At 34.5% G+C, this 23,621-nt stretch overlaps 1 protein-coding gene across 2 annotated transcripts in view; it reads left to right on the top strand.

Annotated features, from left to right (window-relative positions):
* SULT1B1 (sulfotransferase family 1B member 1) overlaps positions 1-15,084 on the top strand; it is a 37,286-nt gene extending 22,202 nt beyond the window's left edge. For both annotated transcript variants that reach the window (XM_003898816.4, XM_021938571.2), the window contains 4 exons: positions 5,391-5,517; positions 6,153-6,247; positions 8,976-9,156; positions 12,471-15,084. In XM_003898816.4, coding sequence (XP_003898865.1) covers positions 5,391-5,517; positions 6,153-6,247; positions 8,976-9,156; positions 12,471-12,592 — 525 coding nt within the window. In that variant the 3' untranslated portion in view covers positions 12,593-15,084. The remainder of the gene's footprint in view (positions 1-5,390; positions 5,518-6,152; positions 6,248-8,975; positions 9,157-12,470) is intronic.
* The last annotated feature ends 8,537 nt before the right edge of the window (positions 15,085-23,621 follow it).

Below are 23,621 nucleotides of genomic sequence, written 5' to 3'. Positions count from 1 at the left end.
GTGTGCTTCACGGGTGGAGCTCTCATGGAGAACCTCTGGTAGGGCAGTGCAGAAGGGAAATGTGGGATTGGAGCCCCCATACAGAGTCCCTACTCGGGCATCACCTAGTGGAGCTGTGAAAAGAGGGCCACCATCCCCCAGACCCCGGAACAGTGGATCCACTGAGAGTTGTACTGTGCACTTGGAAAAGCTGTACACACTTAACACCAGCTGTGAAAACAGCCAGGAGAGGGGCTGTACCTTGCAAAGCCATAGGGGTGGAGCTGACCAAGGTTGTGGGAGCCTATCTCTTACATCAGTGTAATCTGGATGTGAGAAATGGAGTAAAAGGAGGTCATTTTGGAACTTTAAGGTTTAATGACTGCCCCACTGGATTTCGTCTCGAATGGAGCCTCTAACCCCTTTTGTTTCGACCATTTTCTCCCATTTGGAATGGGTGTCTATACTCAATGCCTGTACCCCCATTGTATCTAGTAAGTAATAACTGACTTTCAATTTTACATGTTCATAGGCAGAAGAGACTTGCCTTATTTCAGATGAGACTTTGGACTTGGACTTTTAGGTTAATGCTGGATTAAGACTTTGGGGGACTATTGGAAAAGCATAATTATGTTTCAAAATGTGAGGACATGAGATAAGGGAGGGACCAGGGCATGATGATATGGTTTGGCTCTGTGTTCCTACCCAAATCTAATGTTGAATTGTAATAATCCCCATGTGTCATGGGAGGGAACATGTGGAGGTAATTGGATCATGAGGGCAGTTTCCTCCATGATGTTCTCATGATACTGAGTGAGTTCTCACAAGACCTGATGGTTTTTTAAGTGTCTTGTGTTTCCCCTGCTTGGACTCACTCCATCCTGTCGCCCTGTGAAGAAGGTGCCTGCTTCTCTTTTGCTTCCACAATGATTGTAAGTTTCCTGAGGCTTCTCCAGTAATGCAGAACTGTGAGTCAATTAAACCTTTCCCCCCCCTTTTTTTTTTTTTTGAGGTGGAGTCTCGCTCTGTCACCCAGGCTGGAGTGCAGTGGCGCGATCTCGGCTCACTGCAAGCTCCGCCTCCAGGGTTTACCCCATTCTCCTGCCTCAGCCTCCCAAGTAGCTGGGACTACAGGAGGCCGCCACCTCGCCCAACTAATTTTTTGTATTTTTTAGTAGAGACGGGGTTTTACCATGTTAGCCAGGATGGTCTTGAACTCCTGAACTCATTATCCACCCACCCCGGCCTCCCAAAGTGCTGGGATTACAGGCTTGAGCCACTGCGCCCAGCCCTTTTTCCTTTATAAATTACCCAGTCTCACACAGTTCTATACAGCAGAATGAGAACTTGTTAATACAATCCCCATTAATGGTGGAACACATAAGAAAATGTGGTGTGTATACACCATGGAATACTACACAGCTATAAAGAAAAGGAAATCATGTATTCTGCAGCAACATGGATGCAGCTGGAGGCCATTATCCTAAGCAAATTAATTTAGGAGCAGAAAACCAAATACCGTATGTTCTCACTTACAAATGGAAGGTAAACCTTGAGTATACTTGGACACAAAGATGAGAGCAATAGAAACCAGGGCATAACTAAGGATGAAGGGTGGTAGGAGGGTACAAGTCAAAAAACTGCCTTTCAGGTAATATGCTCACTACCTTGGTGACGAAATCATTTCTACACAAAACCCCAGTGACACATAAATAAGCAACAAATCTGCACATGTACCCACTGGACCTAAAAGCTAAAAATAATAAATAAATAAATAAATAAATAAAGACATTATTGGCATTTTAGGACTTATGTCTACCTCATTATCTGTTTGTTCTTTCTGTATCTCATTTCTTTTCTTTTTCTTTCTTTCCTTTGTTATACCTAAACATTTTGGAAATAATTTTTACTTATTTCTAGTATTTTTAAATATATTTTTGCATAGTTTTCTTAGTGAGTGCTTTAGGTATTGCCATAAATATACATAACTCATCACAGTCTAATGGTGTCAACATTTTCTCACTTTAAGTGAAGTGTAGATATCTTACTTCCATTTAGGCCCCTTTACTTTCTCCGTATTTTCAACATAGTGGTCCCGAGTGATCCTGTACATAAACTGAACACCGCATCAGATAATGTAACTTTTGCCTCAACTGTAAAATATGACTTAAGAAATTCATTAGGTGAGCGATTAGCTATTATATTTACTTCTATTTTTACCCATTCTCTTTTTCTTTTTCCTTTCTAAAGTTTTCATCTTTCTAGTGTCATTTTCTTTCTGTTTGGAGAACTTCCCTTAGCTATTCCATAAGATAGGTCTACTAGCAATTGATTCTCTTAGTTTTCCTTTTTCTGAGAATGTCTTTTTCCCCTTCTTGACTGAGAACAGTTTTACTGGATATAGGATTAGGAATTGACAATATATTATTTGCTGCACTTGAAAAACTATTGTGCTATTTCCTTTTGGCCTTCATGGTTTTAGATGAGAAGCTTGTCATTTGAATTGGTGATCTTTATTATGCAATGTGCTGTATATCTGGCTTTTTTCTAAGAGTTTTATTTATCTTTAATTTTTAGAAGTATTTTTATAATGTTTCTTGACATCTTTTTTTTTTTTTTTTCCTTTTTGGAGTTCACACAACTTCTTAGATATATTGATTTGTTTATTTCAACACTTATGGGAAGTTTTTGGTCACCAACTCTCCAAATACTGTTTCAGTTCCTTACTCTTCCACCTATAAATGTGTAACTCTAAATATACAAATGTTAGGCCTCTTGTTATTGTCCCACAGATTCCGAAGGTTCTCGTTATTGTCTTTATTCTATTTTCTCTGTGTTGTTAACATTGAGTAAATTCTATCGATATGCCTTTATGTTCACTGATTCTGTCCTCTAACATTGCCATTACACTATTAGGTCCATCTAGTGATTTATTTATTTATTTCAGTTATTATATATTGCAGATCTATACTTCCCACATATTTAACTTACAAATATAACTCAAATTTCTTTTCTATTTTTTCACTTGTTTTAATTTTTTTTTTCAATTTTTAACTTTTGTGGGTACACTGTATGCATATATATTTGTGTGAATAGGAGCCTCATAACTCAGACTGGTACCTTATCCTACTGTGGCTGAGCTGGTATCTAAGATGTAAGATAAAGTCCTCTTTGCTCTTCCCTCTCCTCTGCTCAAGTGGAAAGAAGGGATCTCTTTTGAATCCACCAACTGTGCAGCCTGGAGTTTGGGGAAGGGTGGTACAAGCATTCCCTTAGTCTTGTATATCGCAGTACGACTTGTAACCCTCAAGTCCACTAGTTCTGAGGCCATCTCAGCACTGGAACATGCCTAGAAGCATGTGGTCTAGACTGTCTTTCAAGTTTATTTACAGGTGCAGAGCACTTTAGCCTGTGTGGTGAGGCTTGCTGGAACTCATATTTCTACCACTGGGATGTGTGATTCCCTCTAGATAGGATTGGTCTATATGCTTCCTTCATGGAAGGCTGCCAGCTGAGTTCAATCTGGTTTTGCTTTCCACTGTGACAGGGCAGCACTGAGTTCAATGCAATGTCTCATAATTCCTGTGCTCTCCCTCTCCCAAGTGCACAGATTCTCGCCATGCCACACAGCTGCTACTCAGGGTTGGGGGAGGCGTGGCAATGGCAATTCTAAGACTGTCTTTCCTGTCATCTTTGATGGCTGTTTTAGTGAAATGAAGTTAAAACTAGGTACTGTGAGTGCTCACCTGGTTTTTGTTTCTTATGAAGGTACTTCCTCTGTGTAAGTAGTTGGTAAATTTGATATTCCTTTTGAGGTGTGGGGGATGATTGGTAGAGCCTTCTATTCAGCCATCTTGGTCCACCCTCCGAGACAATTTTTAATGGAATGTTGAAGCTCTTTTATGACAGCTCCTTTAAATCTTTGTCAGACAATTTAACATTTGATTCATCTCAGTTTTGTTTTTCTTGCTTATTTGATTTCTGGGGCTGCTGGATATACTATACCATCCCTGCTGATGCCACATAAAAGGGGTATAAGGTACTTTCCTGGACTTCCTGCTCTTGTTGGTTGACCATCTGAAAGTAGGAGAGAAGCCTTGGGGCCTGGGAGAAACAGGGCTTCTCTGATGTTATCACTGTGAATGGGTGGGACTGCCCATGAAGCCCCATTTGTATCACAGGAGTTTGAATGGCCCAGTGCTTCATTGCCACTACTGGCAGTGAGTTAGTTCACCTACAGGGACCCCGAGTGTGGAGCAGAGTTTGGGATTCTCCACTATGTCTCTGTTGGGCTTCCTCTTTCCTAATCCTTTGACCAGGGAGAGCAGGTTTTTCTAGATTTTGTTTGTTTGTTCCAGGTCACAGTCCTTTTTGCTGCCCAGTCCAAGAGTATACAGGAGATAAAAAGGACACCTAGGAGGAACTCACCACATTGGCATTACTCAGCTCTTTATCCAGTATGCCTTTAGAGTTCTTGTGTCATTGTATGTTGAATAATTTCCAGGGCTTTAATGATATTAAGAATAGAGAAGGCCAGGCGCGGTGGCTCACGCCTGTAATCCCAGCACTTTGGGAGGCCGAGGCGGGCGGATCACGATCTCAGATCATTGAGACCTTCCTAGCTAACACGGTGAAACCCCGTCTCCACTGAAAATACAAAAAATTAGCCGGGCGTCGTGGCAGGCGCCTGTAGTTCCGGAGGCTGAAGCAGGAGAATGGCCTGAACCAGCGAGGCGCAGTTTGCAACAATGAGCCGAGAGATCGCATCACTGCACTCCAGCCTGGGCGACAGAGTGAGGCTCTGTCTCAAAACAAAACAAAACAAAACAAAACAAAACAAAAACATACAAAAAGAAGAGTAGAGAAGTAGCGAAGCAGAAAATAGTGTGTACTGGATGCCCCCAAATTTATTTTAATGTCTTTTACTATCTTTACCTTCTTCTCCTTTCTGTATATTTTTATCAGCACCTAATATTTCTCTGGGTATTTAACTGGTAGAAATGAAAAGTGAAAACTTTTATTTTTTTCCCCACTATTTTGTTATTTTTAATTTGCTGGTATTCTCTCTACTCACAGTGTCATTTTCTTGATAATGTGTGTTCTAGAACCTCGCAGTTCTTCCAGAAGACAGAGTAGTCTATTTGTGTTTCACCGTGTCAAGTGGCCAGAAACTGAAATCTTTGTTTCAAAACCTCTATAGCTCAATGTTTCTAATCTCAGAAATTCATTGCTGTATTGAGAATCACTTGAATTGATTCTGTATTTTAGCTGCTAATAGAAGGGCCTTCCGGGCCCACGATTTCCAGTTGAAAAAGTACTGTGCTATTTTACATGCTTATAGGTTAATTTTTTCCTAAATAAAATGTCTTTTGTTTTATTTTTTTCTCCTACCCCCCCACCCCCCACTGCAGATGATTTATCTGGCTCGTAATGCCAAGGATGTTTCAGTCTCATATTACCATTTCGACTTAATGAATAATTTACAACCTTTTCCTGGTACCTGGGAAGAATATCTGGAGAAATTCATAACCGGAAAAGGTACATGGACTTTATCTCAAAATTGATAAGTATTATTTTATTTTAATAATACTATTAACAATAACTGTTTTGACTTTCAAAATATTTATTTTTCCAACCCAGTGAAAAGTATGTTCAAATATTATCTAAAAAATTAAATCTAATGCATCTAATATTTTACCACGACATTCGATTTATAAAACTAGTATTAATCATTGTCATACGAAAGTATTCTATAATCTGTTCTCAGTTGCTAGAAATCCATTCTCAGTCCTTGCTCGCAATAGACATTATTTAACTTGCTTAAGCAATTAGTTAGATCTGTTAATGCATATGTTATATATGTATAATATTTAGGTAAATAGTTGATATGAGTACTTTGTAAGATAATGGTTTTCTTCTTTATGAGACTAAGCATAACTTTTTGGAGGTCAGAGTATTTTTGTCTGAAATGCTTTCTTTGTACTTGACATTAAAAAATATCTGATGTTTATATATCCATAACTAGCTAATTTTACTTTTTAAAATTGGCCTCATATTCTCAGTTCCTTTGGTTACTAAATTCCACAAAATATTTTCACAATTTGATTTACTGTTCAGACAGAAATATTTAATTTGATGAATGTTTATGAAAATAGACTTTTATCTGGTTTTAGTGGCCTATGGTTCCTGGTTTACTCATGTTAAAAACTGGTGGAAAAAAAAGGAAGAACACCCAATACTTTTCTTGTACTATGAAGATATGAAAGAGGTAAAATGATAGATATGGATTCTGGATAATTTCCCTACTGCATCATGGTGTGAAAGGATTGATATTTGCTTTTCAACTTAGTCTATGGAGTCCAAAATGCTGATTGCTTTGCCTATTCACAATGTGTTTTTACCCAAATCTTGCTATAATTAATGACTTTCTAATTGTTAAATCAATTATTTATTTTTGTCTGTGTTATCTCTTAGCCACTGCATTGTAAGTGACCACTCTTTCTTCTGCAGTTATTTCTACATTTACCAGGATATTACATGCTTATGGTTATCCTCTAGATATCTACTCATTAATATTTTAAAATTGTTTTTAAAAATTGTTTGCTATATTTGAGTTACTCCTTTCACATTTACTGTTTTTACAGCTATTTATGTGCTAATCATCCATTATCTGTGCCTCCATTTTTACTTCTACCTCGATTTTCTAGCCCATGCTTGTATTAAATTTAACATACTCAAAATTAAACTTATTTTCTTTCTCTCCAACATGTAATCTTTTTTCTATTTTATTCTCTCTCAACAATAAAAGTTATTCTTATTCTGTTTTCTATATTTCACACATTCAGTTGGTTCAGATAGTGTATCTACTGTATCTTTCAAAGTATTCCCTCCTTTACTTCCTCACTACCTCACTCAGTGTAGAAACTTGTAATCATCTATCTAGTATGAAGTAGTATTAATTAATTACAACTACAAATTTTCATGCCACCATTATGGAACTCTTCTACTTAAATTGGCCAAATACACACAGAGACACACACAACAGGAAAACATGTTGAAATTAATTCCTTTACTTATAAAAGCCTGAACATACAAATTAGAGTACTTTCAGATCTACAATGAAAATTACAAAGTTTGTCTTCTTTGTAACTACATCCCAGTACTTAGTACAGTGCCTACCACATAAACAGGGGCTCAAGGTTACTTGCATGGATCATTGATTGCTTCAATAAATAAATGAGTGAGTGGTAATATCCAAAACTTTAATGGCATTAATCCTACTTTGCATAACACAGAACTTTGACTCCATGTGAACTATTCCTTGCTTTAGTTAGTTTTGAGAAACTCCCAGGGGTTTCTTGTATCTTAGCACAAAGAATTCTCTGAGTTTTTATTCACTGCCCAAGTTTTCGTTCTACATCACAGTTGTCCACATCCCATAAAGAATCTGTGATCTATGTCATATCATTGTCCCTTTATACAGGGTTTGAGATTATTAATGTTAATTTACTCACACCATACAGCTGCAAAACCTTGCATGGTTTATGAAACTACTGTAACAAAGTCATATGTCTCTTGAGAGCTTGTTTAGCCAGGGATAAGTTATAAATTCTTCATAAGAGAGAAAATTATTCCAGCTCTCTAACAAATATCTCTCTTCATGTTTTGGACAGCAGAGCAGCACTTAAAAGCTTTATAAAAAGAACAATTTTAGCTTCTGGCAATAGTCCCTTTTCTCCATAAGACTAAGAAATACATTTTCTCTGTTTGGCTGTTATTCAAATTCCAAATCAACCATTACACTGTTTCCCACATAATATTTGAGACCATTTCTGTCTTTATTTAGCTAAAATGTTTTATTTAAATAAACTTACTCATTTTGATTTATAGTCTAACCCGGTTACCTTTTTAAGCATATCCATATATTTTCAGTTTCCTTCAAACTTGCAACATACATTGCATTAACAGACAATATTTTTCTTCTGCCATACAATCATTTGTAGATAATGTTATAGAGAAGTTTAATACAACAACAATAATGGAAGAAAATTATACAATATACATCAATAATAAAATTTGAAAAAAAAAATCCAGTAATTTACAACATGTTTATAAGTATCTACATAAATTCCTAATAAGTGAGATAAAAGAGTAACAGATCAGGGGAAGATTCAGACCAGAGCCAGGTCTCTTTAACTTCCACTGGTCTATAGACTAACACAGAGGTTCCTAGCCTTTTTGGCACCAGGGACTGGGTTTGTGGAAGACAATTTTTCCATGAACAGGGTGCAGGGGGCTGTAGATGGATGGTTTCCAGATGAAACTGTTTCATCAGATCATCGGGCATTAGATTCTCATAAGGAGTGTGCGACCTAGATCCCTCACATACTCAATTCACAATAAGGTTCATTCTCCTGTGAGAATCTAATGGCACCACTGATCTAACAGGAGGCGGAGCTCAGGCAGTAGTGCTTGTTCCTACACCACTCACATCTTCCTGTGTGGCCCAGTTCCTAACAGGCCACTGATTGGTACTGGTCTGCGGCCAGTGGATTGGGGACCCCTGGACTAATATCATCATTCATATTTTAGGATTAGCCAAATTATTCTCCAAATATTTTTGACCCCAAAAAGAAAATGTTCTCTATTTGCCTGTCCATCTACGTGTTTTCCTAGCACAACTACTATCTTTTCTTTTGGGCTTATATCTACTATCATCACGTCTGCTCTTTTACTCATTCTAACCACTGACACACCTTAAGTTCTGATCTCATTCTTCTGTCAGAGAGGACTGATATAGAAAATAAAACAGATATTCTTGATTTTTAATATTTTATGATTAGTTTATTTAAAAATTGAGAAAAATAAACCCAAACAAATATGGATTTCCTATACTATTCAGAGTTAACATTTAGAAAAACAGATTATAAATGTTTTGTAAGTATTCACATTGTGTGAGTTACTTGTTTATTGTCTTGGGTTTTACCCACTAATAGAATCCAAAGGAGGAAATCAAGAAGATCATTAGATTTCTAGAGAAGAACCTGAATGATGAGATCTTGGATAGGATCATCAATCACACCTCATTCGAGGTGATGAAGGACAATCCTTTGGTAAATTATACACATCTACCAACTACAGTGATGGATCATAGCAAATCCCCTTTTATGCGTAAAGGTAAATACTTTGCTGGGTTTAATTTCCCTTTTGTACTTTCTCATGAATTACCATGAGCTAAGGATTAGTTCTGTGATCTCTACTAAGTTGCTTAGCCTGTTTAAGCTTCACAGTAAATACATACCACCAAAAGTTGCTGAGATTCAAAATTGTTAAATGAAACAATGCATTTAAATCTATTACTAGAATACCTTGAATATTTGATAAATGTTTATTCTCCTATTTACTACTGTGCTAAATGAGAGTGCTTTTGGCAATTCTGATGTGAGCAATTCCAAATTTGTCCTTCTTACTCCCTTAAATCTTTAAGATGGCATAGATAAGCTTCCTTCCACTCCTCAGTGAAATGCTAATTTCACTTAGTACGGTACCATAGTCTTTAAAGTCCCTATATCACTTAGAAAACCATGGTAATCGCATTAAAATTAATTCATCAAAAGGAGAAACTGTTATGTGACCTTATAAGAAGTTTTAGCCCTCTACAAATACTGTTTAAACTATTAGTAACATAGAGTCCAAATTTAACTTAGAAGAATATGACATTTACTGTTGAAATACATTACTTCCATTTAAGTAGTCTGTTTATTGTGGTTCATTATACATAATATAAGTAAAAATGTGTTAATAATAACAATACATTTAATAAATTATAAACTTAAATAACTTTGAGAAGTTATCCACCTAATAATACCACGATCGATTTTCAATATCCTTGATTGAATTGGAGGGAGAAGGGTAGAATTTCAATTTATATGTAGGAAGTAAGCATAACCTTAGGAATGTATTATGCATATGAACATATGAAACAAAACCACTGATTTTGAGTAATATGATAGATATTTTTTGAAAAGTTGTTTGTTAACTTATTAAGGTAGCAAATAGTCCTAGTGTTTTCAAATTATGCTCTTTCTTTTCTAAAAACAATACATTTAACCTATTAAAAATAACTTACAGAATATGAAAGCAGGTATATTTTTCATCAAAAATTGTATGCATTATAGGTTTGAGCAAAAAAGACGGATGTATATATATCTCATCTGTATGCTTACACACAGATGTAAATGTATGTGTATGTATAGTCATCTCTTGTTATTGTGGGGGATTGGTTCCAGGAACTCTGCCTCTGAATATACTAGAACCTGCCTATATGAAAAGTTGGCACTCCAAACATGTGCATGGGTTTCTAATCATGCAAATACTGTATTTTTTATTGCTTTTAATTGAAAAAAAAACTGCATATGAGTGAACCTGGCCAGCGCAAGTCTGTATTGTTCAAGAGTCAATTGTGTACATGTACATATATATTCTTTTTCCTGGTAGAAGAATCAGAAAATAAATCTTTATTAAACATGGTAAATTCTCATTGTGATAGATACCTGAATATAATTTCCCAGAAATTTTATCTCAAATCATATGAAAATTGATGCCATTTCATGACATTTAATTATGGTGTAGACATAAAGAAGACAAGCTCAGTATCTGGATTCTATGGCTTCTCCAACCTCAACAGAAAAAAAGCACGTGCTGTTCTAATATTGAAGGCAGTCTTTATATCCCCTCTCTAGGGGGTTAAGAACATACTTTTGTGGTCAGATTGATCTGAGGTATATCCAGGCTATGCCATTCCCTGAACCTATTACCCTGAATACATTAATTAACCTGCCAAAGCTCTGATTACATCACTGGCAAAATAGATAATATAATAACACCAGTGGCACAAGTTTCTGGGGAGGATTATGGTAAATGATATGCAAGTATTTAGGATATTTTCTCACAATAAATAATGCATATAGAAGTAAAAAGTATTATTAGTCTAAAAAGTTTGAGATTTCCTTCTTCCTTCCTTCCTTCTTTCCTTCCTTCCCTGATGTATCCAGTAAACATTTAGAGTACTCATTCATCCATTCATTCATTCATTAATAAGAAAAACTTCTTCATGAATACCTATATACAGCACATATTCTTTAAAAGATTCAAAGGTAAATGATACATATCTTTGACTCAAGAAGCTCACTATGTAATGCAAGGGGCATGTACATAAATGAATGCTGAAAGAAGTGAAGTATGAACAAATGTGCCAGGTACACTGAATTTTGAAAGATGCCATATTAGATAAATCAATATTATTATTATGAGGGTGGGATAGATTATGTCCAATGTTTATTCATATGTCCTAAATTATAACAAACAGAAAAACCTGGCCTTTGACCAGCATTTATCAAGTTTTTTTGTAAAGCAAATGTGTTTGTGTATATTATAAAATTTATATGCAGATCAGATCATTGGAATGATTTATGTATAACTTTTAATTGCTTAAATCTGTGTTCTCTTCTGTTTTTAATGACATCCTTATGGATGCATTAGCCCCACTATGTTTACGTTGAACCCTTATTCAACCCTATGTTGAATTCCAGAGCTATTGACATCTGGTGAACATAGAACAAAATGTAACAACTAGGGAAACAACCATATCTATAAGAATGTTTTTCTTTTAAAAGACTTGGAAGTTTTATCAAACCACTGTGGATTAATATAACTTGTAATTTAATATGATGTGTTACTATTTCATAAAATACTAAGATGTTTTTCTCTAAAAATATTGGCAGTACATTAAAAGTTTGTTCATTTTCCAAATACGTATTTATATATACCCAAGTATGAGAGATTAAATTTAAATTTTTATCCTAAAAGATTTACTTTAAAAACATGGTTCCAGGATGTTGTATATTTGATATTAATGTTATTGTTCCCACCTAAATTACAAATAAAGAACAAGCCTAATGAATTTAGGAAAAACAACTATCATCTCCATATCATAGCATCCTTGTTTATAAATTCCAGGAACTGATACTTATCAACTTTTTTATTTCGCAGTTTTGTTGTGCTGATGGCTAATTTTTTGTCTAGTTTCCAAAAGTTACTTTATGAAATAAAATATGCCCTGACTATTGATCTAAGTGCTTAGTGATAACCTCATGACCCACGGCCAATAGAAACAGTGAAATTATCACTCTCAGGAAACTATTGTAAAGCCCAGGAATTTAAACAAGAAAATTAGTCTTTTTCAGAATGCCTCTTCAAATGTCAGACTCTATTTAGTTGTAAGCCACCTTTCCAGATGGAAAAAAATTATTGAATTTTTAAAAGGCTTAAAAATGTAAAGCTTAATACAATTTAAAGGCTGTTTTAATTCATTCAAATAAAATGAAAGTCTTTCTTTAGTCTTTCTAACCTTTTCCTTTGGTATATACTGCTTTTTCTTCTTACGGAAATATTTTATTCTTTCCTATGTTTTTTTTTAAATTTATTTTTAGGGATGGCTGGTGACTGGAAGAATTACTTCACAGTGGCCCAAAATGAGAAATTTGATGCAATTTATAAGACAGAAATGTCTGGAACTGCACTTCAATTCCGCACAGAGATTTCACGTGTCTAAATCACAGATCTGAAGAAATAAGAGATTGTCTGTAGTTGAATGAAACGAGGGCAGTTATGAATTGATTTGGGCAATCAAATGAATTTATGAAGGAGAATAATATGCTTTTAATATGTTGATTCTTTTCAATGTCATTAATCAGATTCCAATTTTGTTCCTTTGATTCTGAGGTTCCAAATTCTCTAAGGCTAAAGTTCATTGTTAACTTTTTGTAACAAAGGAACAGTGTAACCACAGGCTCTTCCTGCCTTTTTCTACACTAGAACTAATAAGAAAGAAGGGATTTATTTTACTTAGTCTCCCATATATTATGATTTAGAATTAAGTTCCCCTCCCTAGTACCATGGTCCAAGAAATGCTGTTTTCATAATGAGACTGTATTTCTTAACTCTGCCCCAATTTCCCTTTGCTGAAAATTTGACCCAGGACACTGTGTTCCACTGCTGTCTACCGAGTTTCAAGTTGTTCTCTGAGTCATAGCTCATCTTCTTGCAGTGCCTCTATTTGGATAACATAGTTCATGTCCCCGATCGTGTAGTTCAGATTTTGGAAATGTTTTTTCTGTATCATGCCTAATGTCCAAGTCTCCCAAAGGCAAACACCTACAATAGTCTCTGTAGGGTTCTTTCCTGGGAACTGGAGCTTTGTTCTGAAAACCAACCCTGAGGGCTGTGACCTGCTTCCTATGGGGAGTCCTTTTTTTCCCAACAGACCCGTTTGAACTTCAGAGAAATCACCTACTGCTGTGTTCTGGTCACCATTTGGGAACTTCAGTTACTTAATCTTATGTTTGAAAAGATGTGGATACTTTAATAGCACCTTTAATACCCTAGACATAATCATAACCTCTGCAGAATATTTCCCAGTCTGGTGCCCAAGGAGGACTCTCTAGACTGAATTTCCGCTCTGCCCTCCTGACCCAATGTTCCTTCTACTTATTATTACGTGCTTATGTCTATTTGTTTGGTCTCTGATCTATGGTTTTTTTGACATTTGTTCATCAACTCCAGCTTTGCATTAGAAGTAGTTGTTTATATATCCATTTGCAACAAAGTATTTTTCCTGAGATCAGATCACAAGTGCCACGTTATATGCCAAGCCATGGTTCTCAAGCTGAAGGTAGAGTACCCTGGGCCCTTACTTGTTCTGAAAGGGGTGGGGATGGTGGTTCAGACACATTGCTAGACTTTCTGAGTCACAACTGAGGTAGCTATGGCTTATGGTATTTTGACTTCACAGGTGAATCTCTGCTGTCAGCCAGGAACAGCTAAAATAGCTCCTTAAGCTGTAATGTTTCTCTTTTCCAACCCCAGCAAAGGATTTGTCTAATGTTAACCACAAACCCCATAGAAGTAGTACACCTCTTATTCTGGAGATAGTTGCTTCTATAGATTTATTACAATATGTATTATAAAGTATTTGAGTATATAACTTGTGTTTGTGTTCCACAGAAACATATTTAATAGTAGTTAATCGTGACTATCTAAAGGTATTGTGAACTAGTTCCAGCTTTCTCCAATACCCTTGTCCACAAGAAGTAAACTAAAATCATGTATCTATTTCCTCTATTATCTTTATTAAATAATAAGTTAATGTGGCCTGAATATATAAGGATTTCTGATACTATAGTCTATTACTGGGGGAAAAAACACCACTAAACTATCCTCTAATCTGTGGAATAGATTAGCAACACTTTCTTCACTAGCAAGATAAAATAATTTCCACTTTTTCTAGTTTTACTATGTAGAAATAAGTCTCTGTAATTCGACTGTATTCAACAACAACTTAGTAAGTTGCAATTATGCCTCAGATATGGTTCTATGCACTGAGTGAAGAGTGGAGATAAAAATAGAATTTAGATTTTCTTTCACTTTTTTAATAGGTTGTTGCCTCTTATATATTTATTCTATGATGCAAATGCCACTATCCTAATTCCTGTTTATGTTTAACACCACACATTGGCACTTCTATGATTCAAATACATTTGATATCCTTTGAAATTATTCAGAGTACTGCACAATTAATTTTTCTAAACCAATGCTTTTATCATTATTTCTCCTATTGAATCGTCAGTACAATTTCCAAATGAAAACACTTAATCTCATATTACTATCTTTCTCTAATAGAACCATGATGTAAGGACAGTGATAACAAATATCTGACAATGATATGATTATTTCCTCATCCATGGAAATTCTCCTTAATCAACTGAAGGGACATTTTCTAAAAAGCCAAAGCATTGCTTCCAAGAACTTTTCATCATGACATGGATAGACACTCAGATTCAGACACTCAAAGGAAAGTGTCAAGTATTCCCTTTCACTCCACTCTATTCTATTGTGTTATCTTCCTAAATTATTTTCTATCCACATTCTTCACTCCCTTTCCCATTGACCCTATGTTCTGTGTGATAAAAATTGCATCATTTGTGGCTTTTGAAGGTTAAGTATTATGCCCCATTTCACCATTAATAAACATACAACTCTACTCCATATTTTGTAACTCCTTTCATACACAGAAAAAAAAATAGTATAATTTCTTCAAAATTCTTGATATTAATGATATATGGGAAAACAATTATTTGGTGCAGTGATCTTCGGATAACTGGGAAAGGCCAGGGGAAAAGGAGAGATACTGGTGGTGATCAATGGACCCATGTATAAATTGTTTTTATTGTATAAGCTGTCTTCACACATGTCTTATTATGTATGATCATTAGAACTGTTTTATATGTATGTAAATTTTCCATATTATTTAGGCATTACTTTCAGCAGCAAAGTAATCCTTTTTTAGCTGACACTTAATGAATACAATACAATATAATTTATTGTATTTTGCTATAGTAAACCTATTGATGACTATTTGTGTGCCATTATGACATTTAACTGGCTTATATTTTGAAATCTCATGTGTGTTTTTTGTGGCTATTTTAATTTTCCACCCTCAAAATATAGACGAGTATCTTTGTAGTAGGAAAATCATAAAAATTAACAGCCTCTTCCCTAGTTAATAACCCTGCATATTGTTTTTGTGTATGGAGCAGGGGATAAATCAGGAGGGTATTTGAGGCAACACTGAAGACCAAGCAATACAGAACAAAAGATAAGAGCACAAAATCTGTAATTATAAAGCCATTTTAGAATTAGGTCTTTGCCACTTTCTAGCCATGAAAGCTTGAGCAAATCACAACTTTTCTGTGCTCAATTCCTTATCTGTACAATGTAGACAATGAGTATTTCTTGCAGAGATGAAATAATGTATAAAACAATTAGAACAGTGCCTAGCATACTTCAATGTGTTCATTTAATATTAGTTGCCATGAAGGTAATCACTGTGAAAATCTTGAAATTTTATTTATTTAAATGGGATTGAGGCATTGGATTTCTTGTTCCACACTGCTAGCTGGCTTCAAAATGTACAGATATTTTGCAAATTACTGGGAGGCAAGGAGGTTTCTGGCTTCATTACTGTTTCCATTGTTCTTTTGTTGTTTGCTACCAAGTTAAATTTTTCACATGTGTCAAGTACTCCTGCTTAATGCATTACTTTCAAGTACTTAATGTTTTCAATGTGTGTCAATGATCATCGTTCAATAGAAAAGCACAACACTGTAAAGATTGGAATAACACTGCAAATGATGTATAGGTTGTAATAATCCAGCTATTGAAACAAATAAAGATGAGTTACCTACTGTGACATAGGTGGATTGAAATTTCTTAGTGGGAATTTTATTACATGGGGAAGCCTATTTTTTAAATTTTAAATTTTTATTTATGTAATTTGTAGAGCAGGTTTTTGTCATGTCGCCCAGGCTGCTCTCAAACTCCTGGCCTCAAGTGATCCTCCAGTCTCGGCCTCCCAAAGCACTGGGATTATAGGCATGAGCCACCGTGCCTAGCCATAAAATCTACATTGTCAAACTTAGCATTTGGGTGTCATGACATTCACGTATATATTCTATCAGTAATGCTTTGTAATCATTTTGGTAGCAACTGGGAAAGGCCATGTCTCAGCATTTTTTAGAAAATGCCAGTGGACACATAGAAAATGATTTTCAAATGTGTTTGAAAATCTTAAATACAAGTTTTCTTGGCCCTATTCAAATCATAAGTTTATTGGTCAGGAATGTGAAAATGGCTAAACCCAAATGGGTTCTATCTCTTACTTTATCATCTTACCTAAGGCTGATCACAGCCTTTTCTCATTAGTTTACAAGAAGAAATAATTTCCTTAATCATTATAGAATATGATAATAGAATTACATATACACAATTGTGTAATTTAATTCAACATTAATATGATATGTAGAATGATATACAATTATTATATTTTATATTTTATTACCATTTTAACTGATAATTTATTAGATATCAGACAATACTGTAGAAGCATCAATATATTCCATTTTAAAGCAAGCAAACTGAGACTTAGAACTGGGATTCAAATATAAGTCTGTTTGTCTTCAAAATGTCATTCAACATTACATAATACTTTGTAGAATTATATGTAAATAATCAACTTCAGATATTAGATTACCTCTCAAACATGTCATGGAAATAATTAAGTAATGGTGCCTAAGCTGACAATGCTAAATTTACAAGTTCTGTTGTCGCTTAGAGACCTCATATTGCAAGGACAGTGCCTGAGAACTTATGAAAATTAGATTCGTGCATACTTTTTCTCTATAAACTATGTCATAATTGGTGCTTGTTTATAGTCTTAAATAATGATGGCAATACCATAGTTCAAACTCATCTAGGTTAATTTGAGTTTCAAGTGTTGATTTTAAAACTTACTCATTAGAAAGGAATGTCTCTGGTAAAATGCATAGAGTCCTAACAAATGATTAATAAGATAATGCAGTCTATTCATAAGAAGGGCACTAACTGTACCTTGTCCTGTTCTCTTCTATTGAGAGAAAGAGAACAAGATGTCACAAATCTTATGAAAAAGCTTCTCCTGTAACTTTGAATATGGGAAAAAAGGAGAGGGAACAAACTATTTTCTCACAACTTGCATCCTCTATATCCCCTCCCTCCCCTCCTCTGGAACTATTGGCAAGAGTATCAAAACTGCTGTGCATCTTAGAAGTTTTTGTAATAGCTCTCTCTAGAGATTCTGATTAAGAAAGCCTGGAGTGGGACTCTAATTTACACGTTTTATAAGACACCAGAGGTAACTCAATAGCTTTATTATATATTGCAATTTCCAAGTGATGAAGATGAACTACTCATTTTGCAAGTAATAGATAGATAGGTAGCCAGATTTAACAGCTACAAAGTAGCTCCTTTTGTACGAATGAAATTCATATTTAGAAATGCAGAAAAATAAAATAATGGAAACATAAAACTTAAAGCCAATGCCTAAATATAATTGAAGGGAAAGAGGAAGTTAAGTGAATCACATAGCTTAAAACTGGCCTTTAGACAAATATGCAGTGTGTTTCAAAATAAAATAAATGGGCAACTCTCCCAGTACAGTTTGCTTAGTGTGTATACTATTCATTTGCTTAAACAATCAGTATACATTGGGTTGCATTGAGAACATTTTTTTCTTATTCCGTGGGTAATTATTTCTTCCACTTTTTGAAAGGTAAGTTTCTGAATAGATTAATATGTGATAAAACTATGTTCTACCATTGGTAACACAGAAGCCTGTGTTGTTCTTATTGTCATATTTTGGGGTCTTCGACTTGAACCACACTGGGCTTCTGCAACAAAGCCAAAATGTAAGGAAAGCAAACCAGAAAGGGATAGCAACATATAATAAAAATAAATAGATATGAAGTCTGTTCAGAGCAGCCTAGTGGTCAAGGTGTATTTTAGGGGTACCAAAATTTCATCTCAATATCTAAATTTTTCATGATCATTGAAGTTTTACCTTTTTTTTTTTTAAAGTATAGCATACAGATAGAAAACTCCAAAAATCATAGATATACAGAGAAACCTTCCAAATAAACACATCCAAGTAATCAGATTTCATATCTCTGTTTAATCAATGTTTAAGAAATAGAACATTACCAGCATACCAGAGCCTCACCCTTCCTGTCAATGTTACTCCTGATGGAAACCACAAGTCTGATTTCTAACACCATGGATTACTTTTGCCTTTTATTTTGAAAGTTATGCTAATGGAATCGTACAGATGGACTCTGTGGACTTTGTGACTTTTTTCGCTCAACATTGTATTTTACTGATTTATCCATGTTGTTGCATGTAGTTGTAGTTTTTATTTTTATTATTATATAGGATTCCATTGTGAGACTATACCAATATTTATTTGCTTTTGATAAGCATTTCAAAATTTTCAGTATGGTTTACTACAAATAGTACTACAGTGAACATATTATTTACATTTTTGGTATATATATTTTAGGTGCATTTTCCTTGAGTGCAGCCTAGGTGTTGATTTACCAAATAATGTGATGTGCATAAGTTTAAGATATACCACCATATACTTTTCTAAAGTGGTTATATTGATTTAAAATTACACCAGCTGTACAAAAGCGTTACAGTCACAGATTTTATACTCATCACCTCTTATTTTATATAATTTTCATTTTAGCCATCTTGGTAAATGTGTATTAAGTTCTGGTTATAATTGATATTTCACTGCTGATAAATTTTGAGTCAGTTTTCACATTAATTTGTCATATTTCTTGTTATACCTCTTTTGTGAAGTACCCATTCAAATCCTTTGTCTAGTTTTTTAATGTGTTGCCCTATTTTTTTCACTGATTTGAAGAATATGCATGTCTATTTATGAGTGTGCATGTGCATGTGTTTGCTTACACATATGTACATATTTTTATGTAGGGCAATTATTTCTTCCAGTTTTTGAAAGCTAAGTTTCTAGAAAGATTAGTATGTGATAAAACTATACTCTCTCATTGTTTCACCTGAATTGTTCTTACTGTCATATTTTGGGGTCTTGGGCTTGAACTACACTGGGCATCTGCAACAAAGCCAAAATGTAACGAAAGCAAACCAAAAAGGGATAGCAACATATAATATAAATAGATATAAAGTCTGTTCAAAGCAGTCAGTTCAAATATATATATATATATATACCTTTCCTTTTTAAGATTTTTAATATTTTTGCTCTTGTCAAACATCTTTCTTATTTTCATATTGTCTATAGAAATATTAGTGATATTCCTATTTCAACCTCAATATTGATGCTTATTCTCGCTCTCTTTTTAAATATATCTTGCCAGGTGGTTGTCAATTTTATTACTCTTAAGAAACACAAAACTGTTGGCTTTTTTGCTATCGCATCTGCTATTTCATCTGCTTATTCTATGACTTGAGTTTTTAGTCGCTTAACAGTGTCTTTTGGTATTATTAGTGTTAATATTATTCAATTTATAATTTTTTTCTGCAGAGTAAGCATTTTGTACCCCACATAAGAAATATTTGTTAGCAACGAGGTAATAAATATGCTTTTTTAAAATACAGGATTTATTGTTTACATTTCACATATAAATCTAAAATATATCTGGAAAGAATATTTATATGGTAGAACTCCAGTGGTTTTCCCCAACTAGAGATAGGTTGACTTAGCACAATTTACTAAAAAGGCCATTCGTTCCTCACTTTACTGCAGGCACGTTTGTCATACATCAGTTGTCCTTATAAATGTGGGTCTGTATTTGGACTATTTTATTCTATTGGTCTTTTATAAATGTTTACACTAACACTATATTGCTTTAATTAATATAGCTTAACAATGTGACTGAATGACTGATAGCAGAACTCTTTCAATTTCATTTTTCCTCAGGAATGCCTGGTCAATTATTGACCTTTTGCGTTTCCATATACAATTTATAAGAACCTTGCCAATTTCCCTCAAAAAAAAAAAACCTGCTATGATCTGTATTAGGATTGCATTTAATCTATTGATCAATTAGTCAAGTAATTACATGATTACAAAAAACTATGGTTTTATTTGGGAATTATTTGCTTCCCTCTAATAATTTGTTGTTTCAGTGTAGAAATCATATACTTCTGTCAGATTCAGTTCTCTATATTTGACCTATCTTGATCATTTTAAATGATGTTTTCTTTAAAGGCTATTTTATGATTTTCGTTGCTGGTATAGAAATGCAACTGATTTTTTGTTTAACCTTTTATCCAGAGACCTTATTAAATTCATTTGTTAATTTTAAAAGTCTACAGATTCTATCAAGTCTTTTTACATACAGTATAATGTCAATTATCAATGATAGTTTATAATTATTCCTTTAAAAACTTTGTATTTTTTTAGTTCTTCTTGTGCTGCCTAGCACATTTAATAAAATATTTAAAAAATAGTGAATTGAGAACTTAGGCTTTTGTTTTCAGTCTCAGAAGTAGAGCTTTTAATATTTTATCACTAATCCTATTTTTTATATTTCAAAAATTGAAATTCTTCAATTTGTTAAGAAAATTTTGTTTAACTGTGTGTTGCTAGAATTGTATCTTTATGCGTATATTGAGATTATTTAATTCCCTTTTATAATTTTAATAGAGGTGAATGACTAATTTTTGTAAAATAACGTAAAATCAATATTGCATTTTTGAAATGAACCCGCCTGGTTGTTGTGGATTATCCTGTTTATTCCTACATTCAATTTACAAATCTTTGAGATATTTTTATTTATATTCGTGAAGCTAATATATAATATTTTTTCCCATATTTCCCATGTTAGATTTTATATCAATTTATGGGAGTCTCATAAAGAGAATTGGAAAGTGTTTATCTACTCCTAGCCTATAAAATGTGTGAATAAGATTGACGATATTTCTCTTTTAAGCTTTGGTGAAGCCATTAGTGACTGGGATTTTCTTTGTGGAAAAGTTCTTAATAATAATTTCAGCTCTTTAATGTATACAAAAATGTTATAATTTTCTATTTCTCTGTCAGTTTTGACAAATTGTGCTTTTTGAGTAATTTTTCCATTTCTTTCAAAATTTTAATTTATTCTTTAATTATTTTGTCTTTATATTTTCTATGGAAATATTAGTGATATCCACTTTTTCATCCCTGATATTGATGATTGTTCTCTTTCTATTTTTTAATATATCATGCCAGGTAGTTGTCAATTTTATTGCTCTTAAAAAATACCAAATTTACTTGGCTTTTTTGATATTACATGTAGGATTTCATTAAATTCTATCTTTATATGTTTCTTAATTGAGGCTTATTTTGTGTTGTTTTCAAGTTTCTAGAGATAGAAGCTTTGATCATTAATTTTCAGCTTTTAAAGTTGTTAGGACAGGATGTAGTGGCTCATCCCTGTAATCCCAACACTTTGGGAGGCTGAGGCAGGCAGATCACCTGAGGTCAGGAGTTTGAGAGTAACCTGGCCAGCATGGTGAAACCTTGTCTCTACTAAAAATACAAAAATTAGCTAGCCATGGTGGTGGGCGCCTGTAATCTCAGCTACTTGGGAGGCTGAGGCAGAAAAATTGCTTGAACCCGGGAGGCAGAGGTTGCAGTGAGCCAGGATTGTGCCACTGAGCTCCAGCCTGGGTGACAGAGCGAGACTCTATCTCAAAAAAACAAACAAAAAAAAAAAAAAAAAAAAAAGATTAATAGGTAAGAATTGTACATATGTATGGAGTACATGTGATATTTTGATACATGCATATAATGTGTAATGATCAAATCAAGGTAATTGAGATTTCCATCACCTCATTTATTATTTGTGTTCAGAACATTCTAAATTTTCTCTTCCAGCCATTTAAAAATATACAGTAAAATATTCATAACCACAGTCACCCTCCTGTGCTGAACACCAGAACATATTTCTCCTAATTTCAAGATTTAAATTTTCCAATATGTGCATATCAATATAACTTACTTGAAACATTTTTTATCTTCACCCTTCAACTTCTTTGTCTTTGTTTTTTTTTTTTTTTTGAGACAGGGTCTTGCTCTTTCACCCAGACTGTAGGGCAGTGGCTCAGTCATGGCTCATTGCAGCCTGGAATTCCTGGGCTCAAGTGATCTTTTCACCTCAATCAACCATGTAGCTGGGACTACAGACGTGTATCACCATGCTCAGCTAATTTTTACATTTTTTGTAGTGACACAGATCTTGCTCTGTTACTCAGGCTGGTCTCAAACTCCTGGCCTCAAGTGATTATCTCTCCTCAGCCTCTCAAAGTGCAGGGATTACAGGTATGAGCCACTGTGGCTTGCCACACTACAACTTTTGAAGTGCCAAGTTGTATTATCACTTAAATCACAAATTTATTTAATTTCCTGTCTTATATTATCCCGTTTAAAGGTGGGAATACCCGAAGCTCAATGGGTTAAGTGACTTTCACAAAATGAGAGCTGATACCTGAAAGCCAGCGTCAAATCCAGTTCCACTGATTATAGGGACAGTGCTGTTTATACAGGGGCTTTCTGCATGCCAGGAAGTGAGATATTCTGTTGCTGCTACATTGCAATAAGAGCAGGCAAGCAGGCATGCCATCAGCATTAGCCATGGTAATCTTTACACAAGTTATTACATAGATGACACTCGCTGCAGGATTATTGTGTAATGATTACCACAGCTGATGCTCACTGCCCACAGCTGATGCTCATTGCATGATAATCAAATCATCACTTTGTACTCCTTGAATATATACAATTTGTATTTCTTAATCAGTTGTATTTTTACACAGAATCAGAGAGCAAGATTCCAGGGTTCAGCTCCTCTACATCTCATAGCCCTTTCTGGCTCATGGAACCCATCCACCATTACCTGCTCATGTTGCTTTGGAGGTTATTTTCTGAAATCATTGTCTGGACCTTGGTGAGCGCATTTTCCCATCCCTTTCACCTACAGAAACAAGTGTCTCAGAGGTCAGGTAAAGAGAACTGAAATAGAAAAATATCCAGGCTCTTTTAACAGGTTGATCAAATAAATGCACAAGCAAATAGCTCCAGTAACTAAGTTTTAATTTCTCTTTATGGGTCCCAAACTATTTTCTTATATTTGTTAGGGAAAATTTTATCCAAGGTAGCACCATCTTTTGAGGACAGCAAGTTGAAT

This window comes from Papio anubis, chromosome 3, assembly GCF_008728515.1.
Source record: "Papio anubis isolate 15944 chromosome 3, Panubis1.0, whole genome shotgun sequence".
Classification (NCBI taxonomy): domain Eukaryota; kingdom Metazoa; phylum Chordata; class Mammalia; order Primates; family Cercopithecidae; genus Papio; species Papio anubis.
This window is presented reverse-complemented; position numbering and strand designations above follow the sequence as displayed.